The sequence below is a fragment of the Mus pahari genome, chromosome 19 (genome assembly GCF_900095145.1).
Source record: "Mus pahari chromosome 19, PAHARI_EIJ_v1.1, whole genome shotgun sequence".
Lineage (NCBI taxonomy): Eukaryota > Metazoa > Chordata > Mammalia > Rodentia > Muridae > Mus > Mus pahari.
The window spans coordinates 69,277,534-69,297,459 of record NC_034608.1 but is presented as its reverse complement, the minus strand read 5'-3'; the positions used below and the strand labels follow the sequence as shown (position 1 = coordinate 69,297,459).

The window sequence follows — 19,926 nt, the reverse complement described above, 5'->3', positions numbered from 1 at the left end:
AGAAAGAAAGAAAGAAAGAAAGAAAGAAAGAAAGAAAGAAAGAAAGAAAGAAAGAAAGAAAGAAAGAAAGAAAGAAAGAAAGAAAGAAAGGAAGGAAGAAAGAAAAGACAGGGAGGGGAAACATGCTTGTCCTAAAGCAGTGTGTGCCTTTGTATCTCAAACAGAGATGATCACATCTGTTCTCTACTGTTTCTAATGAATTATTCAATAAAGCTTTGTTTTATGCAGATTTCAGCAACTATCCGGTTTGTTATTCAGTCCAAGTGTTTCATAAATTGAAAGGGAGGAATTCTGTAAGAATATCTTTGCAGGTGGAATTGAAAAATGCTGAATTTTTTTTCTCTTCTTTCTCCTTCCTACCCCTTGTTATTAAAATCTTTACCCAGACAATTGTACTGATTTCATTGAAATCCTTCAAAATAACTCTTTAGAGCTCACAATCTCGAGCCTGTTCAGAGAATGTAAAACCTCAGAGGAAACCTGTGATTAAGAGCCATCTCACTGATGTGGTGCCCATTGTTTGCCCAAAGTGTTATTTCTTTCCCCAATTAGGGATGAGAAAGTTCATTCTTGACTTAAGGACCCCTGCATTGTGTTAGCTGCTGTATTGTGTTGTGTTCCCTGGGCCCGGGAGGCAGGCAGCACCCATTCAGCAGCTTCACTAACTTGCAGGAGGGACTGTGTCTCCTTCAGCATCACCCAAGAGAGAGGCTGCTGGAAAAACAGCCTTAGCTCTCTACATCTATTGCAGCATTCCTTTGTGTTTCTCAACCCCTATTGTTTTTTATTTAGGAATATGAAGACATATGTCTTACCTATAATATAGAACATACTGTGGTTATTTTTTATGGAACCTCGATTCTCATCAAAATCAAGTGTCTAAAATTCTTAAGTAAACTTTACATTTAGCTCTGTCCATAGAAATATTCCTCTCCATGCATTAGTCTCTAGCTGAGACTTTATGGTATCATTTTTTAATTACCGCTGCTTAGTGCTTCACCTAACCTTATCAGAACTGCTAGTTGATTAATTCTTAAAAAGCAAATATAAAACACAATCTTTTGTTTTCTACAGCTTGTTGATATTTTATTTCCTAAGCTGAAGATAACTCACTATAATATTTACTAGTGAGCTTCACAGTGTACTTGTACATATTTGTGTACTGTAATGAAGTAAAATTTTAAATCAAATCTATTTCAAGTAGTCAGTATACTGTATTTTTAGGAATATGCAAAATTACTTATCTCTCTCTCTCTCTCTCTCTCTCTTTTCAGATTCAGTGCCTAAGAATGGAGAAAATTCCATTGCCTTCAACAACTTAGTGAAGTACCCTTTTAATAACTTTGAGAACACACATACTGAAATAAAGATCAACAGGAAAACTGCGTTTGGAAATACGACCCTTGTTTTGACTGATTTAAGCAATAAATCCAGTGCTTTGGCCAGAAAGAAAAGACCAAACCACACAATAGATGGGGAATCTCAAAACTTTCTTCCTACAGACATATGTTTTAGTGATCTACAGCACCCCTCCAAAGAAGGAATAAACTATATAGCTCAACCATCCAACAAGGCAAACATATCGCCTACAGTTTGTGCCCAGTCTAAATTATTTAGTTCAGCACATAAAAAATTCAAAACAGCTCACTCTTCTGCAACAGAACTTAAAAGTTACAACTCTGGACTTTCTAACAGGTAAGATGTTTCTAACTTTGGTCTTTACCATATTTGCATTGTTTTTTGTTTGTTTTTCATTGTTTGGTTTTTCGAGACCTGGTTACTCTATACAGCCCTGGCTGCCCTGGCTCTAACGCTGTTGACCAGGCTGGTCTCTGACTCCCAGAGATCTGCCTGCCTCTGCCTTCTGGTATTAGAGCATTCATCGTGACCATCCAATTGAGTATTTTTACGATCTGAAAGGCAATTATTTCAGCAGCTTTTAAGAAAACAGGAAATTGATCTGTTGCTAAAGAAGCTAAATTGCTTTTAATAACATTAGCACTGAAAAATTATTATAAAAGTTTGCTGGCTTTGCTTTCTCTAGCTAATTGATGTTAGAACAGAAAAGAAATGGAACAGATTTTCCTTCATCTCCAAAAGGGTTTTTTTGTTTGTTTGTTTGTTTGTTTGTCTTTCTTCTTTTCCTGAATGTAACCATATGTTCAATAAGATATATTTGGGAAATATCTGAAAATATATAGAAAACTTTCAAATACCCAATCGCAGCAGTTATCTGTTAATACCTTATATAAAGATATTCCTTGATTTCCAAGGTAGTCATAGCCCATAAACCTGTCATCCCTTGAAGATGTGTTCCCTTCGCTCAGCCTTTCTAGCATCAGTCTACCAGCACAGGACACTGTAGGGTCCCAGGTCTCTCCTGCATGCCATGTGCCTGCTTGGGGTTTCTAGCTTGTTAATCATTGTGGGAAATTCTTAGCCTGCATGCCCCCAGTGTGAGTCAAGACCAGAGTTTGAGCTCTGGCTTCCATCTGAATCCCTGCTGCTTTTTCACCACAACAAAGCCAAAGCCTTGTGAGTAGGACTGTCAGCTGCTGAGACCATCTGCCTTTCTTTCTAAGAAAGCAAAGTTCTGAGGGGGAACCATATCAATAAAAGTTTGGGATGTGCCTTCTACTTTAAAAAGAAAAACAAAAGACCCTTTGTTGCTTTTCTGTTAAAGAAAGTAGCTGTGTTTTCAGCCATGTGGGATGTTTTGTTATTGGTGGTGGTGGTGGTGTTTGTTGCTGTTGTTGTTGTTGCCATCAAACTTGGCTGCAAGCACCTTCATCTGCTGAGCCATTCCCCTGCCCCCTTTTTAGCATTTTAAATGAAGAGTAAACAAAGCGAATTAATGACTTTTATTACCAAAGGGAGACAGTTGCCATGGAGCCTGAAGTGCTCTCAGGGGAATTTGGATTAATAGATGCTTCTTATCTGTTCCATTGTTGATAGAGAGATTCCTCCTCTGGACCATGTGATGAGGGACAACCTGGTGTAAATTTCTAATCCAAACACTGGGAATCCTTAAAGCTTGTTTCATAACGTTTCTCAGACAGTATTTGCCCAGTATATGCCTTTATCTCTAACATCTTGTCTGACCTCTAAATCTTCCATTATACATTAATCCTGATGATTGACCCCCTAGCTGATTTTTTTCAAAATATTTTGTTCGTAATCATTCAACATGACTGATAGAACTGCTGCTTGTGGTGTATTTGAATTAAACTGTGGGGGCCTGAACTCTTAACTGACAAGATAATTCATCTTTTCACTCTAATTAATGCTTCATGATAAAATCAGGAAGAACTACAGTCTGAATTGGGAGGCTGTCTATAGAAGAAAAATCACTTTTAATCAGTTTCTTTCTTCAGTGGTGTAACTGGAAGGACGTGGCAGTAACTGCTTTAAAATATTGTGCTCCTTATTGTACCCAGATGAAATATCCCCACCTATTCTTTCTTCTTTCATGCTGAGCAAAACAAAAACACAATCATAAAAGCAGTTTAACCAATGAGTTAAGAAGTACAGAAACATTAATGTAACCTTAAATTTGAATGATTTCTTCACAAGCCATTAGCAGTAGAGTCATAGAATTAATCACAGTGCATAGCTTAGTGTGTGTGTGTGTGTGTGTGTGTGTGTGTGTGTGTGTGTGTGTGTTGAATAGAAGGATGAAACCCCATAATCCATCAAGATGAACTAGCAGAATAAATGTCAAGTGGTGAAATGAATTCACCCAGAAGCCCTTCTGCACCCAGCTACTTTACAAGGAATAAATTGCAAATTACTGTCATTTATTTCATTGTTCTCCTTCTCTGGCAACTAGAGTGTTCATCTCATGGACAAGATGCCTAGCAGAGACTCACCACTAAGCACTGTGAAAACAGGTGGTCCACTCAGAATTTATAGCCACTTTATTTTCTTTAATAACCATAGGGCAATTAATTTGACTTTTGTTCCCTTAATTAGTAATCTCTTTGTCATGCTGTTGCATGCTATGCTGATAAGGCTTATTTTTGGATTGGTCTCTAAATATAGTTGAATGTTATCCAATTACCAGATGATCAATTAGATAATTGAACCAGTTTTTAAGCATTTAACAATAGCGTCTAAAAACAATTAAAAATCTTTGATCCAATTACTGTAAACACAGAAAAAAAACATGGTGGTCCATTTTTCAAGAAAGCATGAGTTCTAGCTGAAATACCATACAAAGGGTCGCATGGAAGAGTTCTTACATCTTCAAAATCCTCCCCATTCCCCATGTCAGCTCCCATCAGCCGTTGGCAGGTCTGTGTGTCATGCCTTACACTTGTTCTGCTTCACTTCTTATTCTGCTTCACCTCTGGGAGTTCTCTGAAGTGCAAATTCGTGGTTTCCTTAGAGGTGCAGTTGTGTTGTGTGATATTTTTCTGGGAACTGTCTTATGAGAGGATGTTTTGCTGAAGCAGACACGTGAGAGGATGTTTGCTGAGAGTAAACACCTGGTGCTTTTCTGGGCGCCGCCCAGTGAAAGGGTGTGTGATGTCTTGCTGGAGCCAATGCTTGAGAGGACACGTGATGCTTGGAAAAAGTGTAAATATAACCCAACTGACAGTGGATGACGCCCTGGCATGGGTTCACCTTGCTGGTCTTCAGTGGGCGTTGCTGATGCTAGCTTTCATTGGGGATGTTCTTGCAGTGGTTCGCCTTGCTTTCTTTGCTCTCTGATTGGCATGGCTTCATAGAGAGAAACACACCAAAGAACTTCTGATGGTGTTCTGACTGCTTCTTTCTGCTTGAGCAAACTGGTGCTGGTCAGGAGAGCCTTGAGGTTTCTCCTGGATCCAGCTGCTGCTGATGATTCATATTTGATGTTTTTTCTAGTGGACTGGACAGCTGACAATGAAGATTGAAATCACCCCCAAAAAACTGTTTCTGAACAGGTCCACGTCTCCCTTGCCCTATTAGCCATCGTCCTCCCTCCCTTTAGTATAATAAATGGGCTATAATGGAGGTTGGAGCGTTTAAGAACCCTTAGTAAAGTAGGTTTTGAAAAATATAAGCCTACAGTTCTCAGTGCTTCATTTATTTAGTTTTTGTTTACTTTAAATTTTGAGATAATATTGCATTGTCAGATCTACATTCAGTTGGACCGATTAATTTAAAAATTGTTTCCAAGCAGTAGTTTATTTTACTAAATCATTCCATATATATTGATTTAATACAGTCAATAACTTATAAATTAGTTAATTATGGATAATAAAATAGTTTTCCATCACAAGAATAGTTTTTAACCTACTGATTTCTTTACTGTTAATCTGTTGCTTTTTAAGATACTAAGAATGGAACCCATGTGTTTTGCACATGCCAGACGGTGATTTTATCTTTTTATCATTTATTAAAAATGTGCTATGCCTCAAAGCATTGTCTTTGATTCTAATGATGTCTACTCCAGCAAACTACAGCCAGTTAGGCCAGCTCCAGCCTGACACCTGTTGTGTAATGTTTCATTTCCATTTGTTTAGTTATTTTTGTATTAAAAAAACAGAAGAATTGAGTAGTTGCCACAGAGACACAAAGCTTAAAATATGTGTTGTCTGAAACAGTTTTGCCAAAACTATATTACTCTGCTGTTTATAAATCGATATTCAAATGATGAACATAATCACCAAAATAAGTTCCTCTGTTCTCTGGGCTAAATTTGCATAGAAAATGCTCTGCTACATTTTAGTAAGTTTTTAAATAATGATTGAAACAAAGAGGAACCAAGATATCCTCTGTTAAGCAGAACATTTAATTAACCCGGTTAATGTTTTCTACCATAAAATTGAGGTGCATATTTAGAGTCCATATGATGGAAGGTGGCACTAGTAGCTTGGTTACATTAACTCAGCACTTCCCAACTTAATGTGTGTATGCATCACCTGGGAATCTTGTTAGCAAGCAGATGAGGATTCCAATGGGATTTGGAGAAGTGGGTAGATAATAGGAATGTTTCTAGTTAGTGGAGCACTGTCTTAGTCAGGGTTTCTACTCCTGCACAAACATCATGACCAAGAAGCAAGTTGGGGAGGAAAGGGTTTATTTGGCTTACATTTCCACATTGCTGTTCATCACTGAAAGAAGTCAGGACTGGATCTCAAGCAGGCCAGGAAGCAGGAGCTGATGCAGGGGCCATGGAGGGATGTTCTTTACTGGCTTGCCTCCCCTGGCTTGCTCAGCCTGCTCTCTTATAGAACCCAAGACTACCAGCTCAGAGATGGCACCACCCACAAGGGGCCTCTCCCCCCTTGATCACTAATTGAGCAAATGCCCCACAGCTGGATCTCCTGGAGGCATTTCCCCAACTAAAGCTCCTTTCTCTGTGATAACTCCAGCTGTGTCAAGTTGACACAAAACTAGCCAGTACAAGCACATTCTGGGTACCTAGGATAGGACAATGTGCAACCAGCTTTGTCCTCAGTGTCATGCCAGGGACACAGAATGGAAGACAAAATGAAGAAGTAGCAAGGTACCGGAGCCTCTCCTCTTGAGTCCTGTCCCCTACCTTTGTACCTCAGAAAAGCATCAGTAGTAAAAATCGTAAATATCTCCTCAGGTCTCTGAAGTTTTCAACTAAAATTTAAGTCAGACAAATAAGTTAGAAAATGTTGAATGAAACGCTACCAAAAGCAGCACTTTAAAAATCATATAAAATTGTTTTGGTGGTTGTTTTGTTCTGCTGTTTGAAGTGTCGTATCTAGGGCTCCTCTCATAGTGGGGATTTGCAATTTCTAAGCTTCATCCCTACCCTTATTTATGTAATTAAGGCATGCTCTTGCTAAGCTGGCCAGGCTGCCCTTGAGCAAATAAACCTCTTGTCTCATTCTCCAGAGAAGCTGGGATTACAGGCCTGGACTACCCAGGGCCATCAACAGTATATATAAAACTGTATTTATGTGTGTCCATTTTAATAAGCAACTTTCTGTTTATTTCTTCGAATACGCTTAGCTTCATTCTCTTTCTTCCCTAAATTTTACTTAATACTGTTTATGACGTCACTTCTGCTTTGAAATCTATTGACTTCTGCCGCTACCCAGGTACTTCTCTTAAAGTTGTAGCTTTGACTCATCCCTGAAGGTCATTGGTGCAAGGGACAGGGGTAGGATTTGTAACGTGGTGGCATGATGCAGTGGGAAGGAGTGCCTCAGTGGGCCCATGCTGAGGCATCGCCCCACAACCCCTGAGGTACTAACTATGGGGTGGGTCTAGTATAAAATGAAGTTTATTTGGGGCATGGGAAGGGGAGTGAGAAGGAGTGGAGGCAGAAAAAGAAAAGTGACAGAGAAGGACAGAAGGAGAGGAGAGAGAAAGGGAGAGGCTTGCCAGGAACATGAGGAGTGGGGGAGACAGAAAGGGGAGGGGAGAGAGAGGGAGAGAGAGAGAGAGAGAGAGAGAGAGAGAGAGAGGCCTGAAAGAGAGAGAAAGAGGCCAGTCCTTTTATAGCAAGATTGGCTCATGCCTGGTTGTTGCTAGGTAACTGTTGGGAGGAGCCTAGAAGAAATGATAAACTAGAAAGAAGTGATGATGGAGCAGGAATATCATCGTTGTGATCTTTACCTACTTCTTGCTGACTTTGGGGCAATAGTTTTTGTCCCAAACTATTTTGGGGAACCTAAGAAAATGGGGATGGGGATGTTGGTCAACGCTTAGGAGAGTTGTCTGTTTCCTTGCCGCCTCGGGTCTGTGAGATCATCTAGGGGTAGGAAGGTACAGGCCCAGTAGAAGTGTCTGAGAATAGACTGGATCATCTATGGGTTGCTTCTCTGGAGCTGTCTTGGATGTAGATTTTGAGTAAAAACCATATGTATATATGTGCATATATTTACTCAAATATATATGGTGTTTCCATTATATATGAAAACTCAAAATCTTGACATTGTGAATATGATAGTTAATCGTATAGGTTTAGCATGAGGAGCACCTTTAGTCTACCCACTATCTAAATAGTTTTCTCAGGTCCCTGTGGTCTTCATCTAAGCTTGGGCAGAGTCAGTCTCTTTATCAGGCCCAGAAGATGAGAGGCATTTTTTTTTCCTGTGAAGGAAGACCATAGGAGCCATGCCTCACCTTGTCTTGGGCAATATGAGACATTTAATTCTCTGGGTGACCTCTGTTTGTCCACAGTTTAGGCCGAGCCCTGGCGGTGGGCAAGGCATTGGAACTGTCTTTCTCAGTGGTTATAGTACCACAATCCAGGTAGAGTCCTTGGTAGCTGTGCTCGGATCTTCTTGGAGACCTTGGGGGTTACTCTTAGGAGTTGCCAGTCTCTGTCATAGTAAGCTTAAACAATTAACAGTATATTTAGCAGATCTCTGACAAGATTGAGAGCTAGTATTCAGTTTGTGTCTGTTTTTAATTATTTGTTCTAGACTGTATCTAGCAAGCAAAAGAATTATAACTTATAATTATAACAGTAGCAAAAACAAGGCAGTGATCTTTAAGTTTTTAATGTTGACAACCTTTAAACTAATATTAAAATTACTATTTACTGAGACAGGATAAAAACCATAGGAAAACCTTATCTTAATTAAAAAGTGTCTTTGGAGACCTGTTTTTAAGTCAGGTTGTTCTCAAGCAAGATGGCAGTGAAGTGGGGACTTCCTACTACAAAGATGGTGACTAAGCCTCAACTAAGATGGCTTTGAAGCTATGGCCAGTAATGTAACTGCCCTTAAGTAAGATGGTGCTGAGACTATAGCTCTGCCTCTCTTCCCCCATCTTTAACAAAGGAGATGGAAAACCATAAGTTTGTTATATCTGAGAATGGAACTACATTTATTTATAGTAGTGTGGCTACATGTTAGCAAAGAGACAAATAGTTAGACATTCAGAGAGACAAATAGACACATTTTGTCTGACTGGCAGGGTGTTAGGGGCACGTGATGAGATATCTCCCTGCCATGATAGGCGACCTCTGCCTTTGTGCAGGTCTGAGCAGCTTTGACCGGTCTAGGACTGGCACGTGGCGCAAGGCTGCTTGGTTCTGAGTGTGGGCAGGGATTCAGTAACCACCTGACCCCTTACCCGCAGCAGCTGGCTTAGAGCTGGTGTGGACCAGAATGGAAAGAAATCAGATATAAAAAATTTCTCAGGAAGTACAAGTTTAAGAGTAGGCAGAGCAAGCTAAGTCCAAAACTAAGTCTGGAGAGTGCTTCTACAGCAACAGGAGTGGGGAGAGAGAACCAGTAGTCAGAGGGCTGTCAGCTGGATCAAGGATAGGAACTGAGTTGGGAAACAGGAGGACTCAAGAGAAGGTTTGGAGCAAAGGTAGGGAAAACCTGAACATAGGAAACCGTCCATTTTTTTGGATCTCCTTAAAATAGTGGGATCAAAAAGTGCCATTAAACGACCATTTAGAGTTATTATCTAGTGGGGTTTGGGCCAGATGTGATTGTTGATAGTGTGTGAATTCAGAAGCCTTCAAGTCAGGGACACATCCCAGGTACTGAGAGCCTGGCAGTACTGGCAAAGAAAGATAAAGCACCCATGGGTGAAGATAAAGGTTATTATTTTCTACCACTTGCAGTATCCCAAGGATAGACAAATAATAACAGAACGTGCGTGGCATAAGCTGGATCACCAAATTGTCACGTGGGGACCAGGGTCCAATTGGCAGGAGAGAGAGAGAGAGACAGAAGGGAGTATGTGTGAGGGGGAACAGTCCTTTTATAGCAAGTCAGTCTCATACCTGGCTGTGCTAGGTAACTGTTGGGTGGAGCCTGGAAGAAATGCCCAGCCTTTGACTTCCAGCTTTCCCGTTGCTGGTTTGGTGTGACTCTAAGACATTAATATCAACTACAGGCCATTCTGAAGACAGCAACAACCAAAATAGTCACAGGTGAAATATTTAATGAAAATACTGTCCATAGCAACGGGACTAGCCACTCAGATGTTACAAATGGCAGACCCCCAAACTGCGCTTAAGGTCTATTGCAAAACTTAATTTTTAAAGTAATGGATTTCGTCATATATTTTGTAAAGCATAAATCAGTTTCATCAGAAGTGAATGATCTTATCCTCTGAAATTTTCAATCAGATATACTGCCTGATGTATCATTATTGAAACAAATGTTGCAAAATTTAGTCTCAGAAGCCAGAAGGAAAATGTATCTGACTTTGAGGTATTTAAGAAAATTGTTACAGGTGTTACTTTTAGAAATTTCCCCCAATTAAGAGAGTTAAAAATGGTGAGGTCTGGACTCTAACAACTGCTTGTTGTTACAGTTATTTTGTTTTGGTGCTGGGTAATACAAGCCACTTTGCACATGCTAAGTACAACATCTACAACTGAGATAAATTCTTATCCCCTTCTTTCATGGCTGTGAACACTTTTATCCTACTGGTTGGTCAGTATACATGTATTACTTAAAACATACAAGGTATAGAAAATGAAAAATTATAATGAAACTCCCTTATTGTTTCCCAAAGACAAAACTACATATCCAGCTGGAGGACAGGACTCCCTCCTGGGCTCCGTTCACTGTGTGCAGGAATGCCCTTCAGAGTCTCTGGGCTGTTATTGTACAAAGAGGAAACTCACATGCTAACAGCAAATGCACCTTTCTTCTCTACCCAGCAGCAGCCCTTTTCTTACTAAAATGTTATTGTGACTAAAATAGTAACTTTGATCAAAGAAAGACAGAAAATTGTTTTGCGTGGGAGTAGTCACCCGATGGGCTCCTCAGAGCACTGGTTGGAGTTCCTTCACACGAGAAAACAATTAGAGATGATTGTGACCCTGTTTGCTTTGGGAGATGGGGTCCAGGTAGATGTGACAATATTGGAGGGGAAATAAAAGGGAACATGCTGTAACATAAGGGAAGAACTGAATAACCGAAGTGAAAAACTTAAGGAAACCCAACACACCACTTACAAATCCAGCTGTTTTTATTCAGACATTTAAAGTTTATGCCTTTGACACATAATGAGTTCACGAATCAGTTAGAATTACTGGAGGAATCAAAAAATTAAAAGTATAATAACCAGGTCCCCCGTGCATAGGTAAGAAATATGCAATGTGGTCTTCATGCAGGTCTCCCAACAAATGGAGTGGGGGCTGTCCCTGACTCTGTTGCCTGCCTGAGGATCTCATTCCCCTAACTGAGCCTCTTTGTAAGTCCTCAGTGGGAGATGATGTGCCCAGTTCTGCAGTGATTTAATGTGCAGCGAGTGGGGTGGGTGGTGGCGTGTGATACCCTAGGGGGAGACCTCTCCCTTCTCAGAGAAGAAGCAGAGGGGGAAATGGTGGGGAGGAACTCTAGGGTGGAGGGGGGCTGCGATCAGGTTGTAAAATAAATAAATAACTAAAAACAAACAAAAAAGAAAAAAAAAAGAATATAATAACCTCAAACTGCTTTCTTTACGGGAAACACTAATTGGATGGGCACAGTGGTAAGAGCGACCCTTCTTTGTACTGCTATGCCACCATTATTGTATCACCTGTCATTACAGTGAACTCCAAGCCAATAGGACACGTGGCCATTGTTCTGAAAGTGACGGCAGCCCTCTGTGCAAGATGCACAGCCGCCGCTGTGTTCTCCGAGTTGTGAGGAAGGATGGAGAAAACAAAGGGAGGCAGTTTTATGCCTGTTCTCTGCCCAGAGGAGCACAGTGCGGGTTTTTTGAAGTATGTGTAAAATTTCCCATGCTTACTGTAGTTTAAAGTGAGTTTTGTTTATTGAAATGTGACATATCTCACTGTTTGCAGATTTATTTATTTATTTATTTATTTAATTTATTATTCGAGGCAGGATTCTCCAAAGTTACAGGATTCCAGTTACACACCACTCTACCTGGCTTTCCTGTTCCATTTTAAAGGGCGGTACTAGCAGTTGGTGTTAAATAACTTACAATGTGAGCAAGTGCAGCAAATCATACTAATGGTAGAATAGCTATTAGATCAACAAAAAAGTTTCATGTTTGCAATCACAAGTATAACAGTGTTGCTCTTGGTTCATAACGCTAGACAGGAAGTGTTGAGGCTGGATGTAGTGATTCATGTCTGTATTCCAAGTACTGGGCAAGTTGGAGCAAGAGCTTCTTGAGTTTGAGACCAGACTAATATAATGAATTCCAGAGCAGCCTGGATGGTGAGACCCTGTAACAAAGGAAGGAAGGAAGAAAAAGAAGGGGGAAGAGAAAGGAATTCAGGACTAAGAAATATTAAATAAGAGTTCCTTAAGTTTCATGACTTATGCATTGAGTACATGAGAACAATCAACACTTGGGCTGATAGTCTCCTTGGATTTCCTATAACCTTAGTGAATTTTACTATGAGTGTGACCTGGTGGGGTGAGAGGGATGGGAAGGACAGCCTGCGACAAGCCAGCCACAGGTGATCCTTTATGTCTGGTATAGGAGGCAGGAGTGTAGGTCCTTCAGTCAGTCCATCCGTCTGCTTTCCTCAAGTATAACATTCTCACCATGCTGAGTGTTATTCCAGTGTTTAAGGACACACATTCCCTCCCACTTACACTTCTTATAGCATCTAAGAGAAAAAGGAAAATATCATATCGATCCGTTTCAGTGCTGTACCCCAAAATTGCTGGTTTGTCTTACTGAGTAAGAAAATGTTTTTCTGCCCATGTACAAACCTTTTAAAGGACACTCCCAGGTAAAATTAGACAACTTGAGTTCCTACACTTGACATATGTACTTCATACTAGATTCACAGGTTTTCTTAAGAACCAATTCAAATATAGTAGAAAAATAGTCTTAGTAATTTTATATTGCTAATACTGTCTCAGCCACCTTCATTCCTCTCGTGAGACCAAATACTAAGAATAGAGTAGCTCTTTCCTAATTTAGTCTGTGCAAGTATCTACTGGGATCTGCCTTTGCCTAGGAAACTAATGAATTTAGTATAGCAGTTATAACAAATATTTGGTAATATTTTAATTAAAACAGACATATAGCTGAGATCCTGGTGGTAGCTTAATGTCAAGATTTGATAGTTTTCATTCACTCTGGATGAAGGGAGGAACTTTATATGTCTTTAGATAAAGTGGTTTGAAATTTGGTCAGTTTATTGTGTGATTTAAACAATAAATAAATGTAAATAAATTGTTTTTTTTTTCACTTTTTTAAACTGTGGGAACGAATAGTTTCCATTTGTTGTGCAATGTCAAATTGCTAGTGTCAGAGGTGACGGACGAGTCTCTTCTGCTCAGCACTGTACTCTTTATAACCTCTCTTCTTCCTCCCCCAGTGGGCAGACTTGTCCTTCCCGCTCTGCAGACATGGCAAGCGCTCCATTATGAAAACTGTGCTGAAGATTGGACCTAATAATGGGAAGAATTTTTTTGTATGTCCTTTGGAGAAAGAAAAGCAGTGTAATTTTTTCCAGTGGGCCAAAAATGGACCAGGAATGGAAATTATTCCAGGATGCTAATATTTTTCTCTTTTAAGGAATGTCTGTCTCATAAACTCATCAAACTCATAACATTCAGTCCCCTTTGTTTAATAGAAAACGTATAAAACACCTGTTGTACATACAAATTAAGAGCCTGTACTATTTGAGACATATTTTTTTTTTAACTATGTGTTCGTCACGGTTTTTGTTGTAATAATGAACACACTATTTCACCAGGGCACAGTCCATTCTCTTTGAAATGCATATTCAATATATTTAATAATGATGTCAATAAAGTACTCTTAGTGTGTTTTTGGTCTTTTTGTTTGTTGGTGAGCAGTAACTTGTTTCTTTTTCAGGAGATTATGTTTACATCGCATTATAAGATCCTCATTCTGTTATGAATATATTTCTCCAGGTATCACCACTGTGTACAGCATCTCATTAAACATATTCCTCATTTTCTTAAACTCAATTTAAGATATAAGAGCTCCTTTATGAAAGATAATACAGTATTCTGTTTAGCACATATTAAGTTCTTGTTAGATGCTAGAGATGCACTAAAACCCTCAATGACTTTCAGTGTTTTCATAGAAAATTCTGGGGATTCAAACTAATATAATACCTAGGATAGCAGTCACATGCATAAAGAGATATAATAAGTCAGTTATTTTCCAAATCTTAATATATTACTAATATCTAATGACAAGCTGAAATGTTACCCTTAATGGTGTGCGCATGTGTTTGTGAGTATGTGTGTGTGTGAGTGTATGAGTGTGAATGTGTGTGTGTGTGTGTGTGTGTGTGTGTGTGATGTTGGTAATGAAACTGAGAACCTTGCTCATGCATTCTACCATAGATCCTCATTCCTAGGGTATCATTTCATTTCTAGTTTTGTTTTAGCACTTCTTCTTTCTTCTCTAAACTTAGACCAAATAACTGTTTCTTGAAGACGGGGTGAGAAACCTATCAATCTTAAGGTATTTTTGCATGTTTGTAGAAAAATCCTTTCAGGGAAGGGTCAATGTATTTTCTAAACGGGCAGCAAACCCTTTTCTATTCTCCCATTAAGTTGTCCATGCAGAACTATAGAAGTTAATAGCACGTGAAATGATGGCCGACAACACTTCCCATTCATAGTCCTTTATGTGTTAACTCTGTACTGAAAAGGCAAAGTTAGGAACAACCTAAGATCAATGATCATTACCCCAAGAGCTCAATGAGGCAACAAATCTGTGTGACAAACCAGGAACTGAACTGGACAACTGATGTTCTCAGCTGACTTGACATTAAGTAGAGAGTATGCGCTAGCAATGGAGGAAAAAGCAAGTGATATGCAGCAGAGGATTAAAAAAAGGCCGCTGCCAAGACTTCCATCACCTCCTGGTTCTACAGTGAGCCACCGAAAATGAGGAAAGACGATGGAAATAAAACTACAATTGCTTTAGCATAACAAATGTAGATCTACTAGGAAATGTATAGGACCTATAGAAAGAGGATTTTAGTGAGGAACACCAAAGGCTCAGATAGATAAAACCTACTCTCTTGCAAGACTGAACGTTTAAAATATACCACTCTTCCTATCTTAATTTTGAACGTTAGCAAAACTCCATCAAGAAAGATTTTCCATTTTAATAGTAACTTCGACCTTTCTGACCCCCTCATAGATAATCCAATTCCTGGATAAATTCACAGTTCTCCATGGTGTTATACAGAAGATGGACTTCTCAGGAATCCTTTGGAAGAAGAAACCACTGAAGGTGATCTCCCATTTCTTTGAGCCATTTCCTTGAGGGCAGAACAGAATTATAAGATGGCTGTAGGAACTCCCATTTCATTCAGTTGTGTCTGCCAGTCACCAGAGGGTGAGGGAAGTTTCAGGAAGGACATATTTAAGGAGGAGAGACCACCTGCCCCTGCTCTTCTTCTTCTTCTTTTTTTTTTTTATTAGATACTTTCTTTATTTACATTTCAAGTGTGATCCCCTTTCATGGTTTCCCCTCCAAAAACCCTCCTCCCACTGCTTCTATGAGAGTGCTCCCCACCCACCCACTCCAGCTTCATCAGCCTGGCATTCCCCTACCCTGGGGCATTGAGCCTTCAAAGGACCAATGGCCTCTCCTCTCATCCTCTGCTACATATGCAACTGGAGCCGTGGATCCCTCATTGTGTATCCTTTGGTTGGTGATTTAGTGCCTGGGAGGAATGGATACAAAAAAAATGTGGTTCATCTACACAATGAAGTACTACTCAGCTATTAAAAAACAATGACTTCATAAAATTCTTAGGTAACTAGAAGATATCCTGAGTGAGGTAACCCAATCACAAAAGGACACACATGGTATGCACTCACTGATAAGTGGATATTAGCCCAAAAGCTCAGAACACCCAAGACTCAATTCATAGACTACGTGAAGCTCAAGATGAGGGAAGATCTTTGGTCCTTCTTAGAAGGGGGAACAAAATACCCAGGGGAGGAAATAAGGAGACAAAGTGTGGAGCAGAGACAGAAAGGTCATTCAGAGACTGCCCCACCTGAGGATCCATCCCATGTACAGTTACCAAACTCAGACACTGTTGTGGATGCCAAGAGGTGATTGCTGACAGGAGCCAGATATAGCTGTCTCCTGAGAGGCTCTGCCAGATCCTGACCAATACAGATGTAGATGCTCCCAGCCAACCATTGGACTAGCACAGGGTCCCCGGGGAGGAGTCAGAGAAAAGTCTGAGGAGCTGAAGGGGTTTGTAGCCCCATTGGAGGAGCAACAGTATCAACCAACCAGAACCCCCTCAGCTCCCAGGGACTAAACCCTGCTCTGTTTTTAAATCCTACCTAAATCACTCATCACTGTCCAGTCCTTTGGGGCACAAACTAACCGTAGGGCTCATTCTGCTGAAAGAGGTGAAACAAAAGCTGATTGTTCAGGGGCAAAGATTTGTGAGGATGGAGGAATGGTTGGATTAACAAAACTAAGGCTGTATGAAAAGGGAACCAAACACATTGCAAGCTAGTTATACATACATACATGTATACATACATACATACATACATACATACAGTCTATGTACAGAGCTACTCTCAAGAGATGGCCTTTTTAAATGTAAATTCCATTACAAGGCATGAGTTGCCTCTTCTTTGATGCATCGCTCAAGGAGGTCCCAGAGGCCCCCAAAGCATTCCAGGTTACTGGCACTGCTCTTGGCTGCCCACCACAACTGTATAGTGTTTGTGGGACTTTGAGAAATCCGCTGGAACTGATCAGGATATTCCCTCCCTTCCAGGTAGCTTGCACAGTGATGGGAGGTTCTATGCAAGCTTTTGCAGTGGGGGAGAAGTGTCATCCATGGTCTTGCCAACTTCTGTGACTGGCCCAGTAAGATGTACCCACACGCAATATTGGCATGAGGGTTATAAGACTCACCAACCACTTTCTGATATGATTTAAGGTGTGCTCGTCTAAAGATAAGGCTGAGATATGGTGGGGTTTCTTTTATAAAATTTACTGTAACATGCATTAGTTTTTCATAGTTCTTAAAAAACTTTGTTACTTTAATTTCTATTTTCTTTGGGAAAATGCTATTTTCGTATATGTTTCTAAACTTCTTTTTATAATTTATAACTATAAATATTAAAAGTATGTAGTAACCCTTGCTAAGGCATGCTTGGCAGCAGCTTACTCAGGACCTTCACAATAACTAAAAGAAGCAAGGCATGGTGGCACATGCTTTTATTTCCAGCAGAGGCAGATGGATCTCTATTAGTCTGAGGCCAGCCTTATCTACACTCCACATCCAGGTCAGTCAAGCTGCATGATGAGAATCTGTCTCAACAGCAATGACAACAGTGACAATGGAGACGTTATGCTCTGACCTCAGTGGCAAATGTGAATTCAAGCTTCAGAGACATGTGGGGCCCAATGGATCAAGAATTACTAAGAAGAAACTTATAGGATAAAGAGAATTCCAGGACATTATTATCATTATTATTATTATAATTATTATAATTATTATTATTATTATTATTATTATTATTATTATTATTATTATATTTATTGATTATTGGGGACTCTCACATATACCTTAATCATGCTTACCTCTCAGGCTTCCCATGTCTTCTTCTGTGCCCTTTAATTCCCACCTACCCTGCCCCAAAAAAATCAAAAAACAAGTCCATTTTGTATTGTCCATATACTCACTGGAACTTGGTCAAATTCCTAGTGGCCACCCCATTTTCTCTCCCTGATGGCTAGATAGAAGCCATCAACTGAGGAGAACCCCCCATTCCAAATCCCGCTCACCGTTATTTAGGCTTGACAGGGGTGGGGCCAGCTCACCTGCATCTCATAGGATTCTTACTGAGAACATGGCAGGATGGTCAAGCAACACTTGGGACTTGGTAGACCATGGAGATCCTATGTAACTATGGAGCATGAACAAGTTCTGGCTCATCTGGCAGAACTCTGCTAAAACAGAATTTTACAAGGAAATGCATAGATGGGCACATGAGATTCAGAATCCTGACTGATGTTTGACCCAGTAAAATGTCAATGAATATCTTAGCAATATTAGCCAAATTGGTATGGAAAATCAAAAAGCAAGTGTTCTAATAAATTTTACAAAACATATATCTTTTTTTCTATCTATCTTTGTGGCACTGCCTATCTTTGGGGGGCTAATGACGTAGCAAACTTCTCATTCTTTTTCTATCTATAATGCTGTAGGACTATAATAAGAGTCAAAGCTTTCACATTTCTTTTCATTAACTAACTAACTGATTAGTTAATTTTACATTCTGACCATGATTTACCCTCCTCCTTCCAGTCCCCCCTCTCAGCCTCCCCCACTCCTCCATTTGTCTTAAGAGAAGATCAGGCCTTCTATGGATATCAACCAGCCATGGCATATCAAACTAGGTACCACATCTATGAATGCTAAATGAAGCAACCCAATAGGAGGGAAGGCTCCCAAATGCAGGCCACACAGAGACAGCCCCTGTACCCACTTTTAGGAGTCCCATAATAAGACCAAGCTATACAACTCTAACATATATATGAATATAGCAGAATATCATTAAGAATCATTTCGTTGACTTTTTCTTTTACTGTTCGTGTTTGGTTCCATCCTATGTCTAGGCTATGAAGCCTCTGGATTCTGGTCTTCCAAGCAGTTTCAGGAATGGGGTCTCTATCACGGCATAGGTCTCAAGTTGGACAAGTCACTGGTTGACTACTCCTACAATTTCTGCAACACCTTCACCCCCTCCTAGCTTGTAGGCAGGACAAACTGTAGGCCAAAGGTTTGGTGACTGGATTGTTGTTGTCCCCATCCTTCCATTTGAAGTTCTGCCTGGTTACAGGAGGATGGTTCAGGCTCCATATCCCTCCTGGTCAGGAGTCTTAGCTTGGGTCACCCTTTAGAGATTCCTGGGAGTGTCCATTGCACTAGGTTTCTAGCTCCTCCCAGAGATGCTTCATGGTTCCAGTATTCAAGCTGTCCTAATGTTCTCCCCTTTTGTCCTTTCTGCACCCGATCCCTCCTGTTCCCAACCAGACCCCACCCCCATTCACTGGCCATATCTAGTTTATTTCCCCTTCACAGTGAGATTCATGTATCCCTTCTTGAGCCTTCCTTGTTACCTAGCTTCTGTGAGTCTGTGGATTGTAACATGGTTGTCTTTTACTTTATGGCTAAAATCAACTTGTCAGTACATACCATCCTTGTCTTTCTGGGTCAGAACTTCCTCAGGATGATCTTTTCTAGTTCCATCCCTTTGCTAGCAAATTTCATGGTGTCTTGTTTTTAACAGCTGAATAATACTTTGTTGTTTAAATGTTCCATCTTTTCTTTATCCATTCTTTAGTTTAGGAATATCTAGGCTGGTTATTACTAATAAATCTCCACTGAATATAGTTGAACAAGTGTCCTTTATGGTGGATGTCCTTTAACCCTCCATATTTCTTGACATTAAATTCCTTTAGAAGTTGTATACATTGATATAAAACACAGGCCCAGCTTCAAAGAGGATAAAGATAGTTTATTCTAAGCCATATACAAGTGACCATGGCCCCAGAACAGTTTGAGTTATTTCAAATGGCATATTCTGTTATCGATGTGATTATAAACATAATTATATAACAAACATCAATCATACATTAATGTATCAACCAGACACATTGGCGAAGGCTACCCATGCATAGGTGGCTACAACAGTGTGGGAAAATCTCTACTGTAATTCTCAGATCCCTTCTGATAACCTTTAGCTTTCAGGATTGTGGAAGCTAGTTGGTCAGCTAACATATTAATGTAGCCAAAAGGCATGCAGATAAAAGGGATGTTAGGTTAGAAGCAGAGTTTGATAATAAATGGCTATTAAGCTTGCTAAAGAAAACACAAGATAAAACATTTCTGTTTTGAATTCCTGATCTTTCTAAGACTTTTATCATGAATGGGTATTGGATTTTGTCAAATGCTTCCTCAGCATCTAACGAGATGATCATGTGGTTTTGGTTTTGAATTTGTTTATGTAGTGGATTACATTGATGGATTTC

At 39.9% G+C, this 19,926-nt stretch overlaps 1 protein-coding gene across 1 annotated transcript in view; it reads left to right on the top strand.

The window, feature by feature from the left end:
- The window catches only part of Neil3 (nei like DNA glycosylase 3), a 52,169-nt gene extending 38,479 nt beyond the window's left edge, over positions 1-13,690 (top strand). Inside the window, exons 8-10 of the mRNA XM_021219491.1 lie at positions 1,275-1,695; positions 11,479-11,653; positions 13,235-13,690. Of these exons, the coding sequence (XP_021075150.1) occupies positions 1,275-1,695; positions 11,479-11,653; positions 13,235-13,417 (779 nt within the window). The 3' untranslated portion in view covers positions 13,418-13,690. The remainder of the gene's footprint in view (positions 1-1,274; positions 1,696-11,478; positions 11,654-13,234) is intronic.
- The last annotated feature ends 6,236 nt before the right edge of the window (positions 13,691-19,926 follow it).